The following is a 23,492-nucleotide window of genomic DNA, read 5'->3' as shown; positions in this document are numbered from 1 at the left end:
ATCCCTCGGTATCCTCTGGACATTAGTTTCAGGGACTCCCTGCAGATACCAAACTCCAAGGATGCTCAAGTCCTTTATATAAACTGACACAGTACACTCAGTTGTCCACACCCTCAGGCTCCACAGCACAGCTAGGAAGAGCCAATGATAGGACTACAACCCTCCAGGTTACAGATTCTAAGTCATTTCCTAATTAGTTGGTAGCTTGTATTACTGCATCACTGTATTCCCTAAGCATGCAACAGAGCCACTCAACAGGTAGTGTGTCAGTGATTATCCACTGAATGAATGAACAAACACAGCTAGGTGTCAAATAATTCCAAATATTCTTTGAGGCCTACCAGTCAGATTGTACAATAAGGTACTTGCATAGCATATACCTCAACTGCCTTCAGGTGATGTTTAGAAATCCGCCCCCCCCCCTCACTCAGTTCTGTTCAGTTGCTCAGTTGTGTCCAACTCTTTGTGACTCCCATGGACTGCAGCATACCAGGCCTCCCTGTCCATCACCAACTCCCAGAGTTTATTCAAACTCATGTCCATTGAGTCAGTGATGCCATCCAACCATCTCATCCTCTGTCGTCCCCTTCTCCCACCTTTAATCTTTCCCAGAATCAGGGTCTTTTTAAATGAGTCAGTTCTTTGCATTAGGTGGCCAAAGTATTGGAGTTTCAGCTTCAGCATCAGTCCTTCCAATGAATATTCAGGACTGATTTTCTGTAGGATGGACTGGTTGGATCTCCTTGCTGTCCAAGGGATTCTCATGAGTCTTCTCCAACACCACAGTTCAAAAGCATCAATTCTTCAGTGCTCAGCTTTCTTTATAGTCCAACTCTCACATCCATACATAACTACTGGAAAAACCATTAGCTTCATTTAAATTTAAGGCAATGTTATAAAGTAAAATAAATAAATTAATTAAAAAACAAAAAAATAAATTTAAGGCACCATGATCCAGTAAAGGGAGATGGAATGCTGGGTGGAATTAAAGAGAAGCAGATTTAGTGACTTCCCTGGTCCCAGGTGGCTCAGTTGTAAAGAATCTGCCTGTCAACACAGGAGATGCAGGAGATATGGTTTCAATCCCTGGGTTGGGATGATCCCCTGGAAGAGGAAAGGGCAACCCACTCCAGTATTCTTGCCTGGGAAATTCCATGGACAGGGGAGCCTGACTGGTCACCATCCATGTGGTCACAAGAGAGTCACACATGACTTAGTGACCGAGCATGCAGGGACAAGCTCTCTACCGTAACGCTCACCATCAGCAAATAGTTCATGGACTTGTACCCATCCATGGACGACACTGAGGAGCACTGCCCTAGATTAACACTCCTCCTAACTGGTGGTCGAGTGGCTAAGATTCTGTGCTCCCAATATAGGGAGCCCAGGTTCAGTCACTGGCCAGAGAGTTAGATCCACATGCCTCAACTAAAGATTCTGCATACTGCAATGAAGAAAAGACTCGGCACAGCCAAATAAATAAATACTATTTTTTCAAAAAAGCAGATTTACTGTCTACCCAAATGAGTCACAGTTCCCAGTCCCGACAGAAGCATAAAGCACATCTAAACCTCTAACCATGGAAATAAACGAAGGCTTCCAAGTCTTAATTGAAATTTATAATGTTCATAACTGTGGTGTTGGAGAAGACTCTTGAGAGTCCCTTGAACTGCAAGGAGATCCAACCAGTCCATCCTAAAGGAGATCAGTCCTGGGTGTTCATTGGAAGGACTGATGCTGAAGCTCCAACTCCAGTACTTTGGCCACCTCATGAGAAGAGTTGACTCATTTGAAAAGACCCTGATGCTGGGAAAGACTGAGGGCAGGAGGAGAAGGGGACGACAGAGGATGAGATGGCTGGATGGCATCACCGACTCGATGGACATGGCTTTGGGTGAACTCCAGGAGTTGGTGATGGACAGGGAGGCCTGGCGTGCTGCACTTCATGGGGTTGCAAAAAGTCAGACACGACTGAGTGACTGAATTGAACTGAATGTTCATGTGCACATGTATTTTGAGACAATTATAATTTTAACTGATTATTTATTGAGAACTGGATGTAGGAACTGAATACATAATTATAATGAGTTATAGTTATCTAGCACCTATTATACAGTTAGCCCTATGCCTGCTGTTTTACATACTTTCTTGCTAATCTTTGGAAGTATTATTATACCCATTTCAGAGATTTCTAAAAATACTAAAGCTCAGAATAGTTAAACCTAAAGACCATAAAGCTATTAGGGTGAACCAAAGCTTAAAGTCAACTCTCCAACTACGAGCCACTCTTTATTTTCTGATGTCAAGTGACTTCTACTGATCCAGAATTATCTATCTAAGGACCCACTCTTAAAGACAGATCCATCAGTTATATTTATAATTATGGTCTAATGAACAGAGATGATATTTTAACCCTAAATGCCTAAATTTGGCCAAAAAGTTCATTTGGGTTTGGCCAACCCAATACACGCTTGTGGTTAACCAAGAAAAAATTGGGCAGCAGTAGTGAGCTTCCCAAGTGGGCAGTGATAAAGAATATGCCTGCCAATGTAGAAGACACAAGAGACGATGGTTTGATCTCTGGATCAGGAAGATCCCCTGGAATAAGAAATAACAACCCATTCCAGTACTCTTTGCCTGGAAAATTCCATGGACAAAGGAGCCTCATGGGCTACAGTCTATGGGGTCACAAGAGAGTCAGACATGACCAAGCATGCACACATGCGTCTTGGATGTGCATGGATTGATAGGGCCATCTGATGCCCCAGGTGACTGCTGATTTTCATATAACAGAGGTAGGAGTGCTGGTGTTGCACTCTGGAAAATGTCATATTTCGCTGTCAAGGCTACAAACCTAAGCACACACTTAGAACATGCCTGTGTCCTCTAAAACTCATACCCACACTACACTCAATGAACCAGAACACTACTTAGAACTTAGGGTCAAAATAGCACACACTAGGATATACCAGCATGACCAGGAAGATAGCTACTCTTCTTGAACAAAGGTCTTGGCAAGCAGCCAAGTTTCAAAGGTGTCCTCACAAAGAATACAGTTTTTAAAAGATGGCCAGTAAACAAGCCATCAAAGCCAACACTCAAAGAATTGTCTTCACACACACGCTTTGTGGTCCGCACTGTTAGTCACAGGACAGATACACGTTAGGAGAATAGCCATTACCACTGAGTTTTGATTAAAAACTCACCATATCTAGATTCAGACCGAACTGGCTACAGGGCACTACACATTTGCAGCTCCCGCCTACAGCACCCCCATCGCTTCACACTCTGTACAAGGATACTTTGGGTGTTAACTTCATCTTGACTTTCCTCGAGCTTTCTTGTTTCTCTTTTCTCTATACACACAAATGTTGATGAGATAACTGTAGCCAATGTATATGGTATAATCAGTTCTACTATAATGCTTGCCTTGAAAACAAAAAAAATTTTCAATAACATTGACATATTACAGAATGATCTAAATATAATATGAAATTTGCATTTGTTTATGAACAATTTTGTATCAGAAACTCTAGGTGAATGTAGAAAACATACCAACTTGCAATGAGCACTGTAGGAATACACAAAACACATAGAACTGCACACCTCAGGAGCACAATGTGTCTACATCTGATGCTGTTGTTTCCTCTTTGAGCTCGGATAACCCTCCTTCCACTTCATAGTAACTTGCAAGCTTCCATGCTTCCAAAGACCATCCTGGAGTGTATCCTCCACTCTGCTGAACTGTACCCCTTCCTCCCAGCCTAGTTCATTATTTTCCTATTTTCTGTTCTTCAATTTTTTCATCTTTCTCTCATTTTTTCTTCCTCTTGCACAGAGAGTGGCAAGCATGTGAGTAGAAGCACACACTTCCATAAGCCAATTTCAGGTCTTATTCAAGATAAAGTGACAGGAGGGGCAGTATAGGGTTGGGGAAGTGGGAGGTTCAAACTACAGGGTGTAAAATAAGCTACAAAGATGTTTTATATTACACAGGGAATACTTCATAATAAGTATTTTGTAATAACTGTAAATGGAGTATAACTTTTATAAAAATAAAACTGCAGTTTAAGAAGCCAGTGTCACAACAGAACTGTATTACCAACAAACTAGTTAGAATTAAATTTCATAATGATAAGACACAGATCAAGTATAAAACTGATGGAAAGGGACTCTGAACCCAACCTGGCTCTCTCTGAATTATATTCTTTCTATTTTGAAGTACCAGACTGGCACACACTTTTTAGTCTTCTTTATGACAAGCTGTCAAAGGTCAGCTCAGCACTCTGTATTATCAAACTATTTTGGTGAATAATTCAATGTTTCATTCTCTCAAACTAACTGTTATTGAAACCAATTATCTCTAGTCACAACTCATTTAAATGAAAGGTACTTGGATCATTTTCCTTTTCATTACCTTAAGAACTTAGCCTTGTGTATAATATACAGAGCAAGAGCTTGTAAACAAACCACTTGGGTTGGATTCTTTGCTTCCTAACATCTCCATCTCTTACTACCTGTTTAACCCTTGTCCACTTGACCTAACTGAGCCTTTTTTTTTTTTGCTTCACATCTAAGGACTGCTGGGAAAATTATTATACAAGATAAAGTGCCACATTGATTAGTTTTATATATTTCTTAATCACTTAACATGAATAAAACTGGGCGATTATTTTTAATAGGTGCCTACCATTTTTCCGTGCATGTCACTGATGAAGTTTCTGGGTGTGAGCCCCAACTACATTTTCCTATTACTCTGTGGTTTTAGACTTTGCAGAGTGCGAGTATTTTTAGGAGCATATATGTTGCACTACAGTAGACTGCACTAGAGAGTGAAATTTATCACAGGGGACCTTTTAATTATGGAAGCTTCAGTTTCTTTTTCAGTGTTTCATGTTAGTTTGCAAATTAGGTTAAGTAAATTAGCTCACGTTGTCTCAAATTATTGATTATAACTTTAAACAGTATAATCTAGACAGTAATGACCAGGCTTGATGGAAAACTACCCAGGGCCCTTTCTTTTTGTTTCAAAAGTTCTGGAAAATTCTATCTACATCAATTTGTATGTTAATGCTTTCACTACTGAATCTGATTTATAACATTGATTCAATTGCTAATATTATCAAATAGCATATTTTTTATGGTAACTTTTTCAAGGCTTCTTTGCAAATGGTTAAGAAGGGGGAGGGGAACACCCCATGCACAGTCATGATTATCCAGGCTGCATGGTTTTATCTAAATTTATTGACTTACTTAATCAAATAATACCAGGTGAGAAAATTTTCCCTTAGGAAAAATGCAGGGTAGAAACTGTACATAATAAATGAACAAAAATACCTCTCTTTACAACTTCTGAGATCCCAAACAAAAACAGGTAAGTAAAAATTCAGATGATAGTATCTAAATCACAACATTATGCTGAAAAAACTTTGAAGTAAAAGCCCAAAAGTTAATGTGATCTAGAGAATCCCAGGGATGGGGGAGCCTGGTGGGCTGCCGTCTATGGGGTCGCAGAGTCGGACACGACTGAAGCGACTTAGTAGCAGCAGCAGAGATTAGAAACATTCTACTAATCTTTGACAAATGTCTGGCTCGTCACAAGCAAGAAATGATTGTGCATTTCTTTTGCTTTCCAAAAATCTACTGTACTAACTGGGAAGTATAAATGTGGCTACATGGGCTTCTAAGGCTCCTGACTTGGAGGATAAGAGTGATAATGTGTTCCATACATGAAAAAACCATATAAGTATTGCAGGCATGTTAGTAAAGAATACAATCACTGCAGAGTAGAAGAGAGAAAAAAGAAGCAAACTGGAAAGCCCTGGCAGAGACCTCAAGTACAACATTCAACCCAATACGTTGAACTGGACAGAGTAAAGTCCAGGGGACACTTTGTTTTGCCTCTCCCTTTGAGCATCCCTATTCCTAAACAAGTGGGTCACAGGCCAGTGACCACATGAGGAGTAATATTCCCCAGCCACATCCTCAAGTTATTCCCCCGGGTTCTCTCTGCAACCATTCTTACTGTGGTGACCACCCGTTTTTATATCCAGAAGCTTTAGCAGAAAGACACTTGTTTCTCTTAGAGCAAATTAGGGATCATGTGTTACCAAAGATTTCCAAGGAAAGATTTCCCTTGGCAAGAGCAGAAAACAAAGCTCTGTGTGGGCCACACACCAGCCACCCCACCGGGGTCTTACTTGTTCTCGTTGCTTGCGTCGTAGCGGGGCATGGGGTCTAGGTCATTCCCATTCACGTCATAGCTTGCCAGAGCATCCTGTGGTCACAGAGGAGAGAGAGAAAGGATACAGATGTTCATTAATTAGCCATGGACCTGAAGACTCATGACTCCTTAAACACATTTCTGCAAGACAGTAATTAGATTAAATAAAACACTCACAGTTCAATGGTGTCAGAATGCTTTGTTCGATAACAATCAGTGTCATATTTTGTCCCATAAAGGTGAAGAAATACTCTCTACAGACCAAAGATGTGCTCAGTCCATCCTTGCCAGCACTGTTCCCTCATACCCCGCATTGACCCTTCATCCCAATAACCAGTTACTCTGCAAAGTACTGCTAGACCACCTAGAAGCAAAGTGATTTAGTCTTCATAGACTCTCTCTATTCCTTACTTCATTTCTTGAGTGTGCAAATACATTACTACAATTCAGAGATTTCTGGAGACAAAGATCATTCACAAATAACTGGCAAGTCAATTAAAAATGAATGTTAGAAGTCTACTGTATCTGGTTATCTTGGGACCTCTATGAGGCAATATTTGTCTGGTTTCAGATGTTATATCTACTATGAAAGGGCCTACAATTCAAAACTTCTTATTTATACCCAATGGGCTTTTGCCCCAACCAAAAGAATAAAGTTTTACTTTATGTCAAGGTTTCAAATGAAACAGAAGTTTCTCTGAAACCAAAACTTCATTTATTTGCTTTTTTAACTAATTGTGAAAAATACTCAAATTTCTAAGAAAAAAAATTAGTGGATTATTCCATCATTCAAATTTATATCACAGTAGACAGAACTAATTTAAGATGTTTTGAATTTTCTTATGCTTTATGATTTCTGTTATCAGTTTTAGTGAAAGTAAATGCTCTTTGCTTTCTGCTTTCTTATCAAAGACTCTCGTTTCTGAAAATAACTCATAGGTACAGGGAGTCTGAAATGTTTGGGGGAAGTAAGTAAAATACACATGACACATAAAGACAGTAAGTCCTGCTCTAAGTTCCATACAGAGAAACATGCAAAGCAGCCCAACTGAGTGTTCATTCAAGCACGAAGGGTGATATCATCTAATTTTCCTCATAAGGAAACAGAGGCTGAGACATGTTACGTAACTTGGCCAAAGGCGTGAAACAAATTGCCTATGGAATGAAGACTGGAACCCAGACATCCCATCTAATCCAATGTGTTCTTCTCTACTTTCACCAGCTCTGACTTTAGGAGAACCAAAAGGGCACCCGTACTGCTAACTGCACAGGTAAATTCTAGAGAATTTTCTTTCAAGGGAGGAAAAAAAATGAAAAAGGTAAAGAATGCAATCACATTTAGGTTAAGGTTCTTTGTATTTAATCAGATGAATTTCAATGCCGTGGAGAATAGGAATGCTCTATAAAAACTGTATTGCATATGATAAGAAGTCTTTCTTATCATGGACAGCCATAGTTCTGTTCTTTATTTGACCTGGGCCAACTCACTTTAGTGTTCAGGCCTCAGTGTCTACCCTGTAAATGAGGAGTCTGAACTGAAGTTCCTTTGCAAGTCCTAAAAGTCTCTTCTGTGAAGAGACAGAAGTTTACCTGTGTGTGCTTGGAGGCAGCGGGAGGGCAACCACTCAAATGTTTGGTTCAAATGAGAACTAAACGAATTTGCAGTTCCTCCTCTCTCTCTCTCTTTTTCAACCTTAAGGGAAATCATCTAATTTAGGAGAAACTGTTTCAATATTTCATCGTAAAAACTGATTTGTGAACTTTCTTGGCTGAATTTTTGAAACGAAAAGGGCAACAGGATTGAATACTGAGATGAAAACTAGTTAAAGTTGATAAAGTGTCAGGTGATATTGGGTGCCCCTGAGTGAAGGAAGGTCTCCATAGGTTAGGAATTGGGGGGGCTGTGTGAGCCAGTGGTAGTTTCTGATGTGTCAAGGAAGTGACTTGGAAGTGTCTTATCTGCAAAGATAATCTTTGTAGGTTTGACTGACAAAAAGAAAACTAATTTGAGATTAAGCGTCATGCAATGAGTGATATTAAGCAAATGAGAAAGAAACACTGGAGAAAACATATGGACATTTCTACCTAAATGGTTTCATGTGAAGCTGAAGCAGTATTTGAGAGAGAGGGCAGAGGAGAGATGGGAACAGAGACAAACAGCTGGTGATCCCACTGTGAGGCGAAACCAAGCGCCTTCCCAGGCTGAAGATAAAGAGTGTGTGTGTGTGTGTGTGTGTGTGTGTGTGTGTGTGTGTGTGTGTGTGTGTGTGTGTGTGTGTGTGTGTGTGTGTGTGTGTGTGTGTGTGTGTGTGTGTGTGTGTGTGTGTGTGTGTGTGTGTGTGTGTGTGTGTGTGTGTGTGTGTGAGAGAGAGAGAGAGAGAGAGAGAGAGAGAGAGAGAGAGAGAGAGAGAGAGAGAGAGAGAGAGAGAGAGAGAGAGAGAGAGAGAGAGAGATTCCTCAAGGTCACTGCTGTGTCCACCAGTTACTGAGGACCAGTGAGGAGAGAAAGGCAGCAGGCCTGCGACCATGGCGAGCGCTCTGTACTGACGTGTTCAGGGAGCCTGTGGGCCAAGGCTCTCTCGGCCCCCACCAGCTCAGGGCGCGGTGAGATAGGCTGGGCTTGCTGGCGTTGCTCCTTTAACGACCATGAAAATATTAGGTTGACCCAAAAGTTCATTCAGGTTTTTCAATACAATATTAGATGAAAACCTGAAGAAACTTTTGGCCAACCCAATAGGAGAGAAGAAAAAAAAAATCTAAGGAGGTGTAGTCCTCTGAGTTATAGCTTAGAATTTTCTGTGGGGCTCTTCTGTAAACACAGGGCAAACCCTGGCCCCTGATTTTCCTCCTTAAGGGTCAATGTGAGTCCTGATTTCATCGTGATTTAGAGCTGCTTGTCTTTTCAAGGCTGTGAAAGGAAATTTGTAAGCTGACAGAAAATCACCAACTTCAATTTTTTTCTTTCCAATAACAACATGAAAACAATATAGGGAAACTCACACCACCGAAGTTTTGGAATTAAAAGTACCAAGTCGTGAAGTATAGAACGGGACATGGGTAAAGGTGACTGAAGTCTTGATGGGTTTGCAGCAATACCAGCATTCTAGTGGAAATGGTCGTCAACAGGAAAGAGGTCAGAGGCAATGTGGGAGGCACCGGTGTGAGTGGGCTCCACCAGGAGTTTCTGCAGCGTCCTGACAGGAATCAGAGCTACATTTGCAGATACTAGGGAGTCACTGGAGGCTCTTCAGTGACAAAATAAATATTTTAGGGAGAACACTGAGGTGTCAGGAAACACACATTTGGAGCAGAGAATGGCATATTGGGAGATACTTACGGACTTGTAACCAAACTCAGGGAGGAGAAGCTGGTGGAAGGGATGTGTCTGGAGAGTAGGGGACAAAGGTGTCACTGACCTATTTCCAGGCAGGAAACATCACAGTGGTAAAGGGGACCGAGAGGCCCCACGAACAGAAACGACCTGTGTCCAGTGAGTACTGGGCATCAGGACTGCGGTTTTCAGTGAAAGTGCTGAGTCTCAGCCCTTACACTTGCTCTGTGATCTCAGGCTCGCTGTATGTTCTGAGTCCTGGAATCACGGTTCTTTCTTAAACAAGGGAATTGACTGATTCCTGAGGACTATGGGGAGAATATTCATTATTGTCCTTTGAAAGGGGAGAGGCAGAGAGAGAAAGAGACTCACAGAATAACTTGAGAAGAGTTATAAGTACACTTTCTCCATAAAGGAAAGTAGGAGTGTTATCTGGCTGCATGGATGAATTGTTGAGAGGAGCAGCTGTTAGCAGCAGCTGGGGTTTCTGCTACCTTATCACCTGCTTTTTGTCATCACAACATCAAAGGCACACAACAGTGGATAGCATTATCTCCTGTCCTCTGAGAGTGGATCTTCTGTAAGATGGGAGCAATACACAACAGCTGTTTTTCAGTGACGTTCCTCCTTTTGTTGTTGTTTAGTAAGTGAGTTGTGTCCGACTCTTTCATGATCCCATGGACTGTATGTAGATGGACTGTGGACTGGCAGGCTCCTCTGGCCATGGGACTTCCCAGGCAAGAATACTGAAGTCAGTTACCACTTCCTTCTCTAGCGGATCTTTCTGACCCAGGAACGGCACCTGCATCTCCTGCATCAGCAGGTGAAATGTTTACCACTGAGCCACCTGGGAAGCCTCCATGCTTTCCCCCATTTTCATCATCCTCATATGAGTTCCATTGTTCCCCAGGAGGGAAGGAATTCTGACCACAGCAAACACTCACATAGTTTTGCATCAGATCCGGATGGGTCCTCTCAATGCCATCGTCCAGGATGGTGACCACGATGTTCTTGCCCGTGTAGCCTCTCTTCCAGGCTCCTTCAATGTTCATGTCTGACTGGCAGGGATGCGTGTTGTCACTGCAGTGCTAGAGGAGGAAGAGGGAGAATTGGACACTGCAGATTACAAAAACGGAGAGGAGATGGGAGAAGTACCTACTTAAGACAACACATTAAATTAATGAATTTGGTGGACTGTCCGTTCAAGTAGAAGCAGAGATCTGCAACATGACAACAGGGGGAGGGAGGAAGAAGAGATGTGGGTAAGGTAAGTGAAACAGAAACCTCTTCTGCCAGTTCTGCCCTGCTCTAATACCATAGATCCTTTGGAAAAACATGATAAAGTCTCTCAAGAGCAGAGCAATGAGTGCCCCATTTTATTGTTAGCGTGTATTAACTACATATAAAAGGCCTTGCAGCATTTCATTTATAAACCCAAACTAGATAACAGAAGAACATTATAATTTCTTAACCAGGCACCTAGGAAAGCCTGGCTACAAATGAGAAAAACCTCAGCAGCTTCTGTACAGTGTCAGCCAGAGGTGTGCCGCTGCTGTGAGAAACCCATAAAAGAGGAAAAAAATAACAATCTCCTCAAACTTCTTTCAGTAAATTAACAATGAGTATTGCACCATAATTTGCAGGGGGTGAACAGAGTCATTCAGCACTACTTTGAGAAGGGAGGGAAGAAGAGTGCACAGTCCAGAAGGCAGACAGACACGGGAAAATGTGTGTGAGGGCTTTGAAGGGCAGGCTGGAGAGCCAGTGAACCTTAGCTCATTACGTGTAGTGATTTCATTCCACAAGGGCTACAACATACAAACACATCAAGAGACGAATTAAACCAGCAGTTCTTCCCAATATAATTGACTAGCATTCATCCAACCCACACAATTATTCCTTCAAAGTCCATCTCTGTGAAATATCCCTCTGAGTGGTATTGTTTTCCAGGTTCTTAAGGCTCAGTTGGAGGAACAAAGGAAAAGGGATGTGCCACTCTAGCCTACTGCCATGGCAACGCAAGCCACCCCAGGTCCACACCATTCACTATCTTCCTCCCGCTTTGTAACCGTTCAGCACTTCAGGAGGGGAGGAGAACATGTGCTCCATAGGCTCTAGGCACAATGGCGACCCCACTGACACTGATTCATCCAACACGTACTTTACTGAGCACTTATTACACGCTGGGGAATGGCAGTGAACAAGGACAATGAGGCCCCTGTCTTCATGACCTCGCTAAACGGGAAACACAGATGATAAAGAAAACAAAGACCACCATTTGTAGCACTCCTTATGTTTTAAAGGCATTAGAGAGGGTGACATGGCAGTCAGTACTGAGGGGACTGAGTACACACCTCTCTCGGAAGGATGGTCAAAAAAGACCCCAGCTTGGAGAAAGTGACATGTGAGTTGAGATATGGCTGAAGAGAAAGAGCTGACTTGCCCAAGAGCTCAGAGCTCGTCTCGGTAGTGCCTGTGCTTACTAGCTGCTTAGTAGCTCAGCCGTGTCCAGCTCTTTGCAACCCCATGGACTGCAGCTCGCCAGGCTCCTCTGTCCATGGGATTTTCCAGGCAAGATTAGTGGATGTGAGGGGAAATGGCACAGAAGGTAGCAGGTTAGAAGGGATAGCAGAAGTCAGGTCATCCTGAGCTTTGTAGCCATGACTTGGCTTCTATTTTAAATACAACCTAAATCAAAGTCCTTGAGAGTCCCTTAGACAGCAAGGAGATCAAACCAGTCAATCCGAAAGGAAATCAACCCTGAATATTCACTGGAAGGACTAATGCTGAAGCTCCAATACTGTGGCCACCTGAGGTGAAGAGCCAACTCACTGGAAAAGACTCTGATGCTCGTAAAGACTGAAGGCAGGAGGAGAAGGGGGGGTGACAGAGGATGAAATGGCATCATCAACTCAATGGACATGAGTCTGAGCAAACTCTGGTAGATAGTGAAGGGCAGGGAAGCCTGGTATACTGCAGTCCATGGGGTGACAAAGTCGGACATGACTCAGTGACTGAACAAAAAGAAAATGCAAGCTCACCTCTTTCCAAATTTCATCCCTCAATGTCACATGGTTACAAGTGGCAGATACCTCTAGTATCTTGTGACATGAATTTGTTAATTTATTCTTCAAAGGAGATTGCCTTTTGTTGAACATTATAAACATGCTTGAGTAGTTTTATGGATTCATTCTAACAAATGGTATACCCATCTTTCAACACAGATAATATCAATTTTGTTGAAAATAGAGGCTTATATATTTTATGAACATTTGCAACTTTCTGTTACTTTCTTGATTCCTTCTGGCACTTGAGGCCCTGCACACACTGACCCAACTTCCATTCTCCCCCTGCTCCCCAGTTTTTGGAGTACAGCTTGGGAACAACTTCCTCCCACAAAGCTTTCCCTCATTCTTCAGCCTAGTTGGCTATCTCTTCTCTTAGGAATGGAGACAGACAGACACATACATATATTTTGTTCTACACAATCTAACCCCTGCACATTGAATTCTGTTGCACTATGGCTGAGTGTTGAAACTTGTATGTAAATTTTGCCTCCTTTGACTGTAAGCCCCTAGAAGACTATGCATTAAACCAATGCCCATCTAGGATTGCAGTCAATATTAGCTGATCAATTACACCCCAAAAGTGAGGGCATATTCTCACTTTATATGCAAGTTCACAACTGCCAAATGCTTGCTCCTCTGACCTCGTCAGAGACAGCCCAGCCAGCTAATGCTTGGTTAATAGATCATGAAAGAAAGAGTGCAGGTTTCCAAAATGCCAATGCTTTTCGGAAGTCTCATTCTGGCCAACAGTTTGGGCCGCACCTCATCAAATATTTTAATTTAACAGAAAGCAACTCTGACAGGTTTCTATTTCATTTTTTCCTTTTCCAAAACCTGTTCTGGCCACCTGTGGTATCATTTGTGACATGAAGTAATGTTAATGTGGCCAAGAAGGGGGCCGGAGGAAGGAAGTGTACAGGAAACGGGTCACCCACACATGGGATGACCGTCCTGGAGTGGAAGGATGCTGCCTGAAATTGTAATTACGAAAATTGAAGAAAACCAGCCGTGTATGGAAAACATGTGTGTTCAAAGTGGAGCAATTAGGTTTCTTTCTTCCACCTCTGCTTCTGTTGAATCTGACTTCACCATTAAATATTTTTGTACCACTTTTTCTTTTCATCTGTGAACACGATACAGGAGAAAGAGGAAGGAGAGGAAATATCCTATTGATACTTTCATATGGATAATTTGCTATTTCAGGTGGCTGAAATGTCAAAGAAAAAAAGATAACGAGAGCCAGGGGTGTTTCTGCAAGTCATAAGATTAGTGGACCCTTAAATCAGGACCCTTTAACCTGAATGTGACCTTTAGATTTTTAATACCTATTTCAAGTGGGCCAGGATTCCAAACATGTTTCTGATGTTGTTTCATATGCCCAAGGTACCCAAAGAGCAAAGACTGAAGAAGATATTGATGCCACTCAACATGGCCCAAGTGAAAAGGAATTAATCATTTCCTTAACCGCCTGATCAAAATGGTCTTTAAACTGGACTCTATTTATTTGACAGCAATCTATGTTAGAGCATCACCCAAAGGCCAAAGGAACACATATTAACTATCACTTCCTCATTCTCAGTCTGCCATGTTGAGAACTGGAGGAACTAATAAAATGAGTTTCTGGAACTCTGTTACCACATATGCAGTCCCTAGACTGTTATTCACAAAAGGGACGGGTCAGAAACTTCCAGCTTATTTGAAGCTGATGAAAAACACATATTTGCACTGTATAGGTATGATAAGTATTTACAGTAAATTGATGCACCTTCAGCTTTGAAAAATGTCTTGTGTCTCAATGATGGTCTACACATAGATGGCAGCGTGTTTAGAAAGGATACAAAGCAGCAAATATCTGCAGGAACAATGGTTACTATCTAGGTCTCTTATCCTCAAAACCTTTTATTCCTTTCAGGAATGAAGTCTTAGAGAGATTGTTCTGCGAGTTCTAGAAACAGCCTCTCCCATACCAGGGCTCTGAGTTATTTTGCTTATAAACCACTCTGGGTGTGTCCACTTCGCTTATGTCTTTATAAACATATCACAGTGTTTGCTCAATGAAAGAACAGTCTGTACCCAAAATAAACACCTTTGTTATGCTCTCACCACCATTTTCTTCAGACTGGGGGGTTGGGAGGAACCCCTCAATGTCATTGTTTTTAAACTTTTCCAGGTTCTTAAGGTCTCCAATCAACTGCCAATTTATATGCTGCCAATAGCCTGTTAACATTGAAAACATCTGTTGTTCATTGTCATTGATACAGTGGTTCATAAGACTGCGTCTCTGACTATACAATGATAATAAGAGAGGAGAATTAAATATAAAAATCTGCTTTAAGAAACAGACTCAAAGACCCAGGAAATAAATTTATGGTTACCAAATGGGGGAAGCGAGGGAGGGATAAATTAGGATCTTGGGATTAATAGATACACACTAATTTATATAAAATAAATAAATAACAAGGTCCTGCTGTGTAGCATAGAATACAATGTTCAAAGTCTTATAACAATCTATAATGGAAAATAATCTGAAAAAAAGAAAATATATATTCTGAACACCAGAAACTAACACAACATTGTAAAGCAACTATAGTTCAATAAAAATAATTAAAATTTAAAAATCTATTTTATAGACAAACTCAGAAACATATCTAGTTAACTTATTAAGATGCAAATATACCTGGAATTCTTTGTAAAATCTGGAGTTAAGAGTTCTAAGAAGTGGAAAAAAATAGAATTGTTACTCCCTTAAGCAGACATAGAACTGACATCTAGATTCTTACCATAGCCAAGTGTTGTACTAATCCTTTTATATGAACTAGATTTATGTAAGACTCAGAACAGCTGGAGAGAGGTACTTTTATTATCTCCTTTTAACAGCTAAAGAACACAGGACTTAATCAGCCTTTAACCTTTCAGAGGTCAAACAGCTGGTCAATAGTAGAATTAGGATTCAAAGCCAAGCAGTCCTACAGTCTAAGGAGAAATAGATTACTATGAAATGATGATTCTCTTCATTATTTTGAGATTTAGGTTAGGCAAACTTGAAAGGGCAATTGATCCTTGTAAGGATAGCTAAGATGATCTGAATAGCTTTTATTTGTGGCTGGGGCCTCAGCTGGTGGTTGGGGATTACAAACGGGGTGTGGGAAGAGAGAATGGTGTCCAACTATTTTCTAGTACATTGGTCAAATGACCCCCTATGAATCATCATGTTTTACTTCACATATTTATACTAGTATGCCAACTCTGCTGGAACCATGAATTACATCCACCATAGTATGGGTTGGGGCTTCCCTGGTGGTCAGACAGTAAAGAATCTGCCTGCAATGTGGGAGACCTGGATTTGATCCCTGGGTTGGGAAGATCCCCTGGAAAAGGGAACAGTTACCCACTCCAGAATTCTGGCCTGGAGAATTCCAAGGACAGAGGAGCCTGGCAGGCTACAGTCCATGGGGTTGCAGAGTTGGACATGACTTAGTGACTAAGCGCACATAATATGGGTTGACCAAATGAACTTTTTGGCCAACACAATGTAACTGGTGGAAAATTATATCTCACTTACAAAATTTTAAGTGTCCCACTTAATACCAAAACAAATTTTTTTAAATAGAAAAAATTGGAAGAAATGTGTCAAATAGAGGATAATGAGAATAAACCTAGTTCTGAAAATTCCACTGATGAATGAGAATCAAAAAAACTGAGGCAGCATAGTCAGTGGATCTTTGACAAAGGAGAGAAGGCAATATAATGGACCTAAGATAGTCCCCTTCAACAAATGGTGATGGAAAAACTAGACATCCTCATGCAAAAAAACACAAGTGAGGGGATTTCCCTGGTGGTCCGGGGGTTAAGAATCCACCTGCCAATGCAGCGGACATGGGTTCAAGCTCTGATTTGGGAAGATCCCACATGCCACAAAGCAACTAAGCCCACATGCCAACTGCCACTGAGCCCATGTTCTAGATTCCATGTGTCACTACTGAAGCCTGGGCACCCTAGAGCCGGTGATCTGCAACAAGAGAAGGCACCTCAATGAGCAGTCCACATGTTGCAGAAGACACAGAAAGCCTATGAGCAGTAACAAAGACCCACCACATCCAAATAAATGAATAAACAAAATTAAAAAAAAAAAGAATCACATCTTTTGCGAGAATTAACTCAAAATAGCTCATAGACTTTAATATGAAACGCAAAACTAAAACGAAATCCTAGAAGATAACATAGGAGAAAAACCTAGATGATCTTATATATGTTGATGACTTTTTAGATACAACACTAAGGACATAATGCATGAAAGAAATTACTAAAAAGCAGGACTTCATTAAAATTTAAAACTTCTGCTCCATGAAAGACACTGTCAAGAGGAGGAGAGGACAAACCACAGGACAGGAAAAAGTAGTTGCAAAAGGACTGCTGTTCAAAATGTACAAAGTACTCTCAAACTCAACAGGAAGAAAAAAACTCAGTTAAAAAATGAGCCAGGTAACAAACACATGAAAAAATGCTCAACATTACTCATTATCAGAGAAATGCAAATCAAAACCACAATGAGGTACCATCACACGCCAGTCAGGATGGCTGCTATCCAAAAGTCTACAAGCAATAAATGCTGGAGAGGGTGTGGAGAAAAGGGAACCCTCTTACACTGTTGGTGGGAATGCAAACTAGTACAGCCGCTATGGAGAACAGTGTGGAGATTCCTTAAAAAACTGGAAACAGAACTGCCATATGACCCAGCAATACCACTTCTGGGCATACACACCGAGGAAACCAGATCTGAAAGAGACACGTGCACCTCAATGTTCATCGCAGCACTGTTTATAATAGACAGGACATGGAAGCAACCTAGATGCCCATCAGCAGATGAATGGATAAGGAAGCTGTGGTACATATACACCATGGAATATTACTCAGCCATTAAAAAGAATTCATTTGAATCAGTTCTAATGAGATGGACGAGACTGGAGCCCATTATACAGAGTGAAGTAAGCCAGAAAGATAAAGAACATTACAGCATACTAACACATATATATGGAATTTAGAAAGATGGTAATGATAACCCTATATGCAAAACAGAAAAAGAGACACAGAAGTACAGAACAGACTTTTGAACTCTGTGGGAGAAGGCGAGGGTGGGATGTTTTGAAAGAACAGCATGTATATTATCTATGGTGAAACAGATCACCAGCCCAGGTGGGATGCATGATACAAGTGCTCGGGTCTGGTGCACTAGGAAGACCCAGAGGAATCGGGTGGAGAGGGAGGTGGGAGGGGGGATCGGGATGGGGAATACGTGTAACTCTATGGCCGATTCATATCAAAGTATGACAAAACCCACTGAAATGTTGTGAAGTAATTAGCCTCCAACTAATTAAAAAAAAAAAAAGAGTTAAATGCTCTTGAGTGGGTGAAAAGATGGAACTTTACTCATCTAAGTATAATAAGTATTAAAGTCAGTATACTTTAATTCCAAATAAATTTATAAATTCAATATAAAAAAAAATGAGCCAGGGACCTTCATAGACAACTCACTGAAAAAGATGATACACATAAAGTAAATAAGCATATGAAAAGATGTTCTAAATCACATGTCAGCAGAGAAATGCAGATTAAAACACCTATTAGAATGGCTAAAATCCAGAACACTGACACCACCAAATGTTGGTGAAAACATAGAGCAACAGGAACTCTCTCATTCATTGTTGGTAGAAATTAAAATCATATAGTCACTTCAGAAGATTGCTTGGAAGTTTCTTAGAAAACCAACCATACTCTTAACCATATGGATCCAGCAATTGTGTTCCTTGGCATTTACCTAAAGTAGCTGAAAATTTAGTTCTGCATAAAAACCTGCAAAGGGATACTATAGCAGCTTTATTCACAATTGCCCAAACTTGGAAGCAACCAAGATGTCTCAGGATGAATAGATAGATAAACTGTGACACCATAAAAAATGAAATATTATTTGGTGCTCAAAAAGAAATGTGCTAGCAAGCCATGAAAAGACTGGGAGTAAACTTAAATGCATATTACTGAGTAAAATAAGTTAATCTGAAAAGGCTAAGAAATGTATGTTTCCAACTCTATGGCATTCTGGAAAAGGCAAAACTATGGAGGAAGTAAAAAGATCAGTGGTTGATAGGGACTGAGGATCAGGGGACAAATAGGAGAGCACAAAGGATTTTTAGAGCAGTGGAAGTGCTCCGTATGAAACTATAATGATGAGTACATGTCACTGTACATTTGTCTAAACCCACAGAATGAACAACACTAAGAGTGAATCTTAATGTAAACTAAGATCTAGGGTATGTGATGTGGCAATGCAGGTTCATCAACTGTAACAAATGTACCACTCTAGAGGGAGATGTTGATATTGAGGGAGGCTGTGTATGTGTCGGGGTAGGTGGTATGTGGGAAATCTCTGTACCTTCCTCTCCATGTGCTGTGAAGTTAAAACTTCTCTTTAAAAATTAGTCTTTTAGAAGAAAAGAAAATGAATTTCACAGAGCAGCCAAAGGGTAACTGAATGATCTATGGATTTAATTTAGTGGACAGGCTTTCTCTCATTTGTAAATTTTGTGATCCTTTTTGAATCTTTCCAAGCCTGACACATCTTGAATTAGAAACTTTCAGTACTAAAAACATTTAAGAAAGCAGAAACAATAAGCCAACAACAGCAACAACAACAAATCTTGTTTCCTTTAAGGAATTTCAACATGTCTTGTCATTGTTTGGAGAACTGGTTTCAGCTATATTACCTGACCATGATGATAAAGGGTAACAAATTTACTGCACATTTTTGAAATTTACTGCACATTTACTGAAATTTACTGCACATTTTTGCAACACTAAGACCAAGCTTACCTTTACCTATGTGGTCCTCTGCATGTGCTATGGTTTCTCACTATTCTCAAATAACTCAGATTAAAAAACCAGATCCAGATTTCAGATCTGGAAATCTGGATCTTAAACCACACCTCCTTCTCTCCTGTTTCCTTTGATTTTCACGGCACCTTGCAGTTCAGGTCATTGGTTCTGATCCACTATTTTTAATCTTTAACCCGGTTTCGATTTTCAATCTATCCTCCTGGCATTAAAACAATTTACTACACTCAAGTCCTTGAAGTCCAGTTTGTATGACAGACAAACAGGAGCTTACTTTTCTTTCTTTTGTTTTTTTTTTTTTTTTTTTTTTTTTTTACAAAAACACAAGTATTGTAACAGGAGTTCTCAGGGTATTGGGGGAACATGGAACCCAGTCAGGGGAATGTGTGGGAAGGCTGAGACCACTTCTGAGAGAAAATGACATTTAAGCTCCCAAATATAAATTGACTAGACAGAGGGCAAGCAAGGGACAGAGAGAATGTGTTCACAGAGCTCAACCTGAGGCTCTGTGACAATCTAGAGGGGTAGGAAGGGAGGCAGGTTCAAGAGGGAGGGAACATGAATATACTTATGGCTACTTCACATTGTATGGCACAAACCAGCACAACTTTGTAAAGTGATTATCCTCCAGTTAAAAAGAGATTTTTAAAAAGTGGGTGTGTTTACTGTTTATGAGGGTATAGAATAATCAAAGAGACTGAAATGCTCAACGAATGGAAAAAAATTCAGTACAGCTGAAGGATACAGATGTGAGAGGTGGGGAGAAGATGAGAAAAATGGAAAGAGATGAAACTGGAGAGGCCAGACTATAAACGTTCCTACAAGCCATGTTTTTTTTTTTTTCCCCTAATTTTTGAACTTGATCATAATTGGGTGAAAAGACCATTCAAGAGTTGTAAGATAGGGATTGACATGGTTTGGATGCCTAAAGTGCATCTCAAGCTTAATTCTCAAGAATAACACTTGATCTCCACCCTCTCTGACCTCTCCAAAGCTGCTCAGACCAGGCTTCTCGGTCACCCCCACAACAGAGCCTGGCATCTACATTCTCCTTCCCTATAAAGAGCCATCAGCAAATCCTTCCCCACAGCTACTGAACCTGACCTCTTCCCACCACTCATGGCTGCTGTCATCTCTTATTCCTCTAAGGTCTATTTTGCATACGGTAGTAATAGTGATCTTTGTAAACTGTGTCAGAGTTATTCTCAATAAATATTCCAACAACTCCCAGTGACTTCACCTCACACTTCCAGTATACTCCCTGTCTATTCCACAGCCTATAAAGTGCTCGTGACCTGATCTGGAGCCATCTCCCTGACCTTCGGGCCCACCCCTCTTGTTCCCATTCACTCCACTCCACCACTCTCTCCTCTCCCTCTCCAATCCTACTCCCATCTCAGACCTTGACACTTACTATTCTCAGAATCTGCGAGGCTCCCTCTCTCATGCCCAAATATCACCTCCTAAGAGAGGCTCTTCCTAGTAAACCTGTCTGAGATCACATTCTGTGTCATTCTCTGCCCTTGACTCTGATTTCCTTTTCTTCACAGCACTCCTGACTACCATACTGTCGATCAATTTGTCTCTTTCCTGTTTGTCTCCCACACTGGATTGTACACTCCATGAAGGCAGTCACTTTGCCTTGTTTACTTCTGTATTTGCATTGTCTAACACACAGAAGTTCAATAATTATATACCAACTGAAAGAACAGATTGAGTTTTAAGAAGTCATTGTGGGTTTTCTCAAACATACAGGAAAGTATGGAGACCAAACCTGGAGAGAGAACTAGTGCTTGAGAGATGACAGAGGTCTAGATTAGTGGGACCATAGAAACCACCGTATTTGATATACAGTAGGCATTCTACAGATTTGTTGATAACAACAGTGTATCAATATGGTGAGAGAAGAGAGAGGAATCAAGAAAGATCAAATATCTGGCTTGGACTACAGAGCAAATGATCACTTACTGAGAAAAGAAACACAGGAAGAGGGGGAAATTTGGCTGGAGAATGAAAACAGTGAGTTCAGTTTTAGAAACATGGAAATTTAAATAACAGTCAGACAGGAGTCGCCTATAGTGATAGGATATGCGGATCTAAAGTTTCTTTCTGCCCAGATCCACGAGTGAATTCTTCCTAAATATTGGCATTGTACTGTCATTTCCCACCTCAAATCTACTTCACATCTATAAAGGACTAACATCTTGGCCTCCAAGCCACTTCACAAGCTGGCAATGAACATACACTGTCTGGTGCTATTTGTTGCCTCAAAGTGCTAATTCCCTAAGGGCCATATATATATATATATATATATATATATATATATATAGTGTATAAATTTAACGGTCTTAGCAAATTCAAGGTCATTACCACTTGCGGCTGACAGCAAACATGGACCCAGTTTCCACTACCCTCTGTGCCTATGGCACATGTACTCCTTCCCATGAATCAAGAGGGTTTCTCTTCACCTTTTGATTCTGGGTGGGCCTGGTGACTTGCTTTGGTCAAAAGAGTGTAGCAGAAGTAACAGTGCTCCATTCCCATACTTCCTACCCCCTTTCACTTGTAATTCTTCCTGGTTGCCATGTGTACAAGGCAAGGTAGCCTGCTAGAAGCTGGGAGGCTATATGAAACGGATAAAACTCTTCCGGCTAAACTCATGCCAGACGAGCTAGCCCCTAGCTGACCTAGAAAGGCTCACAGATGCATCCGCAAGTCAAATTCAGTCCAAATTTCAGACATGCAGAATCATAAATCTAACAAACAGCTGTTCTCTTACACTACAGAATTTTGGGAGTGGTCTTTATACAGCAAAAACTAACACACACATAAAGTTATAAATCTGAGGGAAGTAAGTCAAGCCAGAAAGAAAGGGGGAGAAATCAGCAAATCAAGGTGAACTATTGATAGCTTATCTAGAAGGGAAAAAGAATTGGTTTTGTAGTTAAGGAGGAAGCACAGTAAGAACACTTAGTGTATCAAATATACAGTTTGAAAGCAAACTCCAAGTTCCCTGGGATTCATTCCCTTCCCAGGAAGCTGTGTTTTCCTTCTCATCCCATGCAGCCCTCATATCAGCAACTTCTGATTTTATATAGGTTTTATCTTCTCAATGAAGTTTCAAGCTACTTGCAGTAATGAAGTCATTATTACAAATTTTAATAACCTCTGGAGTTCATAGTAAAAACACTCAACAATGTATAAATTGATATTCATTTAAGGGAGAAGGCAGAAGTAAATTCTGAGATAAAATGCAGAAGAAAATTTACATAGGTAAGGAATAAATGGAGGTAATAGAAAAGGTTCAAATAAGATCTAGAAATATTTTCTTTTGCTCATGGCCCATAATAGGGCATCTGCTTATTCAACTTTACCAACAAAAGGTTAAAAAAATACCAAAAGATTCAAGAAATAATAGGAAATGTGCAAGGACTAAAGCCTTCACCAGGAATTATACAAGAAAAAAGGACCATCAATGAAATATTTCCTCATTCATAAGAAGCAACAAAATCGAGTCACCCATGATGTGACTGAACCTAGAACATGTCATACAGAGTGAAATAAAGTCAGAAAGAGAAAAACAAATATTGTATATGGAAGTGAAAGTCGCACAGTCATGTCCAACTCTTTGTGACCCCATATATACTGTCCATGGAATTCTCCAGGCCAGAATGCTGGAATCCCTTCTCCAGGGGATCTTCCCAATCCAGGGATCAAACCCAGGTCTCCTGCATTGCAGGCAGATTCTTTACCATCTGAGCCACCAGGGAAGCCCTAGGGATAAATATATATATATTAACACATATATATGAAATCTAAAAAAAATGGTACTGATGAACTTATTTGCAGAGCAGGAATAGAGATGCAGATGGAGAGAACAGATGTGTGGACTCAGGGATGGGGGAAAGGAGGGAGTGGGACGAACTGAGATAGCAGTATTGACACGTGTACACTCCCACGTGTAAAACAGCTAGCTAGTGGGGAG

At 40.7% G+C, this 23,492-nt stretch overlaps 1 protein-coding gene across 4 annotated transcripts in view; it reads right to left on the bottom strand.

Moving 5' to 3' along the window:
• Window positions 1-23,492, bottom strand: part of PCSK5 (proprotein convertase subtilisin/kexin type 5) — a 498,339-nt gene that overhangs the window by 352,407 nt on the left and 122,440 nt on the right. For all 4 annotated transcript variants that reach the window (XM_065908244.1, XM_065908247.1, XM_065908246.1 and 1 more), the window contains exons 4-5: window positions 10,499-10,642; window positions 6,201-6,277 (exon numbers count right to left, since the gene is read on the bottom strand). In XM_065908244.1, the coding sequence (XP_065764316.1) occupies window positions 6,201-6,277; window positions 10,499-10,642 (221 nt within the window). The remainder of the gene's footprint in view (window positions 1-6,200; window positions 6,278-10,498; window positions 10,643-23,492) is intronic.

The sequence above is a fragment of the Muntiacus reevesi genome, chromosome 17, assembly GCF_963930625.1.
Source record: "Muntiacus reevesi chromosome 17, mMunRee1.1, whole genome shotgun sequence".
Classification (NCBI taxonomy): domain Eukaryota; kingdom Metazoa; phylum Chordata; class Mammalia; order Artiodactyla; family Cervidae; genus Muntiacus; species Muntiacus reevesi.
The sequence above is the reverse complement of the archived record's forward strand: the minus strand, read 5'-3'. Positions and strand labels throughout refer to the sequence as shown.